Below are 3,405 nucleotides of genomic sequence, written 5' to 3'. Positions count from 1 at the left end.
ACAAGCGTTCAAGGTTAGCGGTGTATAACGTCTCCAAAGACTGTGACCTGAAACGCACAAGTATCTTGATAATCTTTATCTTCTTTAAAAATGATCTTTATAGTCTTTAAAAATGGGCGTACCAAACGTAAAATCAGGTTCTCATTCATCCAGCAACATGAAAACTGATCAGCATCGCTCTATGCATATGTCGAGGATTATTCCATTCCCTTTCATTTGTCATTTAGGCCTACAAAAAAAAAAAAAAAAAAAAAAAAAAAAAAAAAAAAAAAAAGCTTCCAACTACTCCTTCAGCCTTTTCTCGTCATGTGGTCTTTTTAAAACTTCCCAAAACATCTCGTGCAAAACAAATTAAGTATTAGAAAGTATAGTGCATTAAATGTTTTAGGCATTACTAAAATATCAACTGAACTTTTTTCCCATTTATAGAGAAAGATAAGCTACAATATGCATAGTCCGTATACATGGTAAGTATGTATATGAAGCTCTTATGTGTAAAAATATATATATATATATATATATATATATATATATATATATATATATATATATATATATATACATATACATATGAGCTTCATATACATACTTAAAATTTATACAGACTATGCATATTCTAGTTTATCTTCCTCTATAAATGGGAAAAAAGTTCAGCTGATGCTTTAGTAATGTTTAAAAAATATTCAGTTCACTATGCTTTCTACTAGGATACAAGGAGAAAAACACTTTGAAAGGGCCAAGTAATTGAGTCAGTTAAGATGATCAAATAAGTTTACGCTAACGAAACCCGATGTCTTTAGAAAGTAGATTATTTATGCACCAGTAAACAGAAAACAGAATTTCAACGTAAAATTAGTCCCGCTTGTTGTTTTGTACGGGATGTTTGTCGGAAGTTTTATATATAAAGATTTTACGCATGAGTTAGCAACGGAGGTAGCCGATTTTGCTTCTTCTTTACTGTAATATTTCATTTACAAAATATGAAGGTTAAGTGTGCATCCACACCACAGTACAACATGTCATAAACAGACGACGGCAACTCATTTCTTGCGTATCAAAAACAGGTAAAATAAGTCCACGACTGTAAGTGGAGAAATAATCGCCTGCAGCACTGGTTAGAATCACCATCGAGTCATTAACTTTTTTTCAACTTGGTTGTGATAAGTCTATGATACGTTACCGACTCTTTCATGACATGTCTTACTATAGTGTGGGCGCACCTTGCGACTTAAAACTTTACTTTAGACTATGTTACTCGATGCGATCCCCCAAACCTTAAATGTCTTATCTCTTTACTTCCGCAGAGTGATAAACAATATATGTGTGAGATGTGCGCAAAGGAGACGAAATCCCCACAGATTTACACCCTCTGCTGCAATGGTGCCGACAACGCGCAGAATTGGTGTCAAAGTTTCCTGCTCTACGGCATCAACAGCCTTTGAGATTTCTCCGTCGAGACGCCGAGGGAGTCCGAAAACGAGGATACCGTAACTCTTACTACTATTATTATTGACCCTGCCATTCATGCTATTGCTGCTGCTGCTGCTGCTGCTGCTGCTGCACCTCTGAAAGCTCTGACCATCACCATCATCATCACCATCATCCTGCTTCTGAACTGGATTGACCTGATGCGCTTGGAAGATGAGAAGAGGAACGTCGTTGCTGAAGTTGCCACTCTGTCCCTTATGGTAAATTCTGGTTTCTTTGTAGGTTAGTGAAAAAGCCATAACAAAGCATTAGCATCAAAACTGAGAACTCTAGTGCTCCTGTGACTCGAGGTATAAGAGAGGTTCCCAAAAAGAAATTCATTATTCCCACGAGAAATCATCTCAGGAATTGCCAAAAAGGCAAATTTTATTTGTTCCCAGGGTAATAGTTAATGATCTTAATTTAAGAAGTAATTATCTTTCCACTTGGTTCACTTATAGCCATGGATACAATATGTTTGTGGGTGACAATAAGAACCAAGAGGGAAGAGTTTATTTTGACGTATCTACTGTGGGATGGACACTGAATAAGGAGAACTTTGTCTTTAGGTTAATGACTGGCCTTCAGAAAACAATAATTTTTTTGAAAGGCCTGGCCTGGAACAATTACTACGGAACTGGCACATCCTGGTGAAGGAAATATAGTTGGAACGGGAGATCTAGTGCCACAATCCAACCATATTCAATGGAAGGAAGTGTGGAAGAGCAATAAGAGTGCCCTACATTTAAGGTTGCAACTTAACAGAACAGACGAAGAGCTGACAAAAAAAATTGTTTTCTGTTTCAATATGAGGAATCACTAACGTAGGTGCCTCTTAATGATAAGTGACTGTTCAGACTTGAAACATAAGAGGTACCATTTTAAAAGCTTAACTTCTTCAGAAGAGTGTAAATCTCAAGCTCCACTAACAATTTATAACCAAATAAGCCGACAAAAGCCTTTGATGTTTTTAGAAAAAAACCTTCGGAACATGGTATGACCGCAGTCATAATAACATGCTAGGAGAACTCACCTCAGCATCAGCTTAATCATCTGAAGAAGAATGACTACCATACTGTATTCTCGTTGTTTTAAGAGTGCAACAGTTACTGACTCATAAAATGACATCTTCTTTGTCATTAACAATAAATAGCCCTCATTTCCCATTTGCTTTGATGAGAAACAGTATAAAAAGCAAAAAAAAAAAAAAAAAAAAATATATAAACTCGACAACTGGACTCTGCACTTACGAAGACGTGGAAAATGTTTATGGAAACGTAGTTGTGAGAAAGGAAGAGGCTGTAAGCACAAGTATTACTCTGAAATAGGGGAACTCAACAGCCAAATAATTTTCAGTCAGTACGCTACACTCCACACACAATGAAAAATATGAATAACTTATGAAAGATTCACCTGCAATCAGTTTTGGAAGTTGGAAGCTGACAAAGTAACAACTGTGAGGAGGCCAGCCATTCAACAAGCGTGAGCCAAGTTTTGGGGTCACTGGTAGTTCATTCCAGTGCTTTGGCGAAGTGGGCAACTTATGCACCTGAACGAATTCTACAGTATCCGGGAACAAAAGACAATCACTAAGTTTCCAGCGAGAAGTCTCCCCCCCGCCCCAGAGTGGTGTTCCACATGGGCCAGCTATGAACCTAAAGACAAAACGATGCGTGCGTTTTGGACAATCACACACATTTGCCTTTATGAACAAGAGTCTTCTCCTTACCTTAGTACTAGGGACATACAAGTTTATTGAAGTAAGTTCCCTTTTCTACAGTCCTTTCTCCTGAAGCACGATGATATGCAGAGCCGTCTTTTGCAGTATGCCCCAGCTAACATGGACTTCCACCTGAGAGCTGCTCTTACCCAGCTTGATCAACATTTGTTTTTAACTATTTTGTTTTCATAATCTGGTATTTCATTTAGTAATTATGT

The 3,405-nt window shown here is 37.4% G+C and overlaps 1 protein-coding gene across 1 annotated transcript in view; it reads left to right on the top strand.

Annotated features, from left to right (window-relative positions):
- Positions 1–2,692, top strand: part of LOC136852544 (uncharacterized) — a 37,693-nt gene extending 35,001 nt beyond the window's left edge. The window contains exon 3 of the mRNA XM_067127282.1: positions 1,305–2,692. Coding sequence (XP_066983383.1) covers positions 1,305–1,442 — 138 coding nt within the window. The 3' untranslated portion in view covers positions 1,443–2,692. The remainder of the gene's footprint in view (positions 1–1,304) is intronic.
- Positions 2,693–3,405: the final 713 nt, after the last annotated feature.

The sequence above is a fragment of the Macrobrachium rosenbergii genome, chromosome 25, assembly GCF_040412425.1.
Source record: "Macrobrachium rosenbergii isolate ZJJX-2024 chromosome 25, ASM4041242v1, whole genome shotgun sequence".
NCBI classification, from domain to species: Eukaryota; Metazoa; Arthropoda; class Malacostraca; order Decapoda; family Palaemonidae; genus Macrobrachium; species Macrobrachium rosenbergii.
Note: the sequence above shows the minus strand (reverse complement) of the source record. Positions and strands in the feature narration are given on the sequence as shown.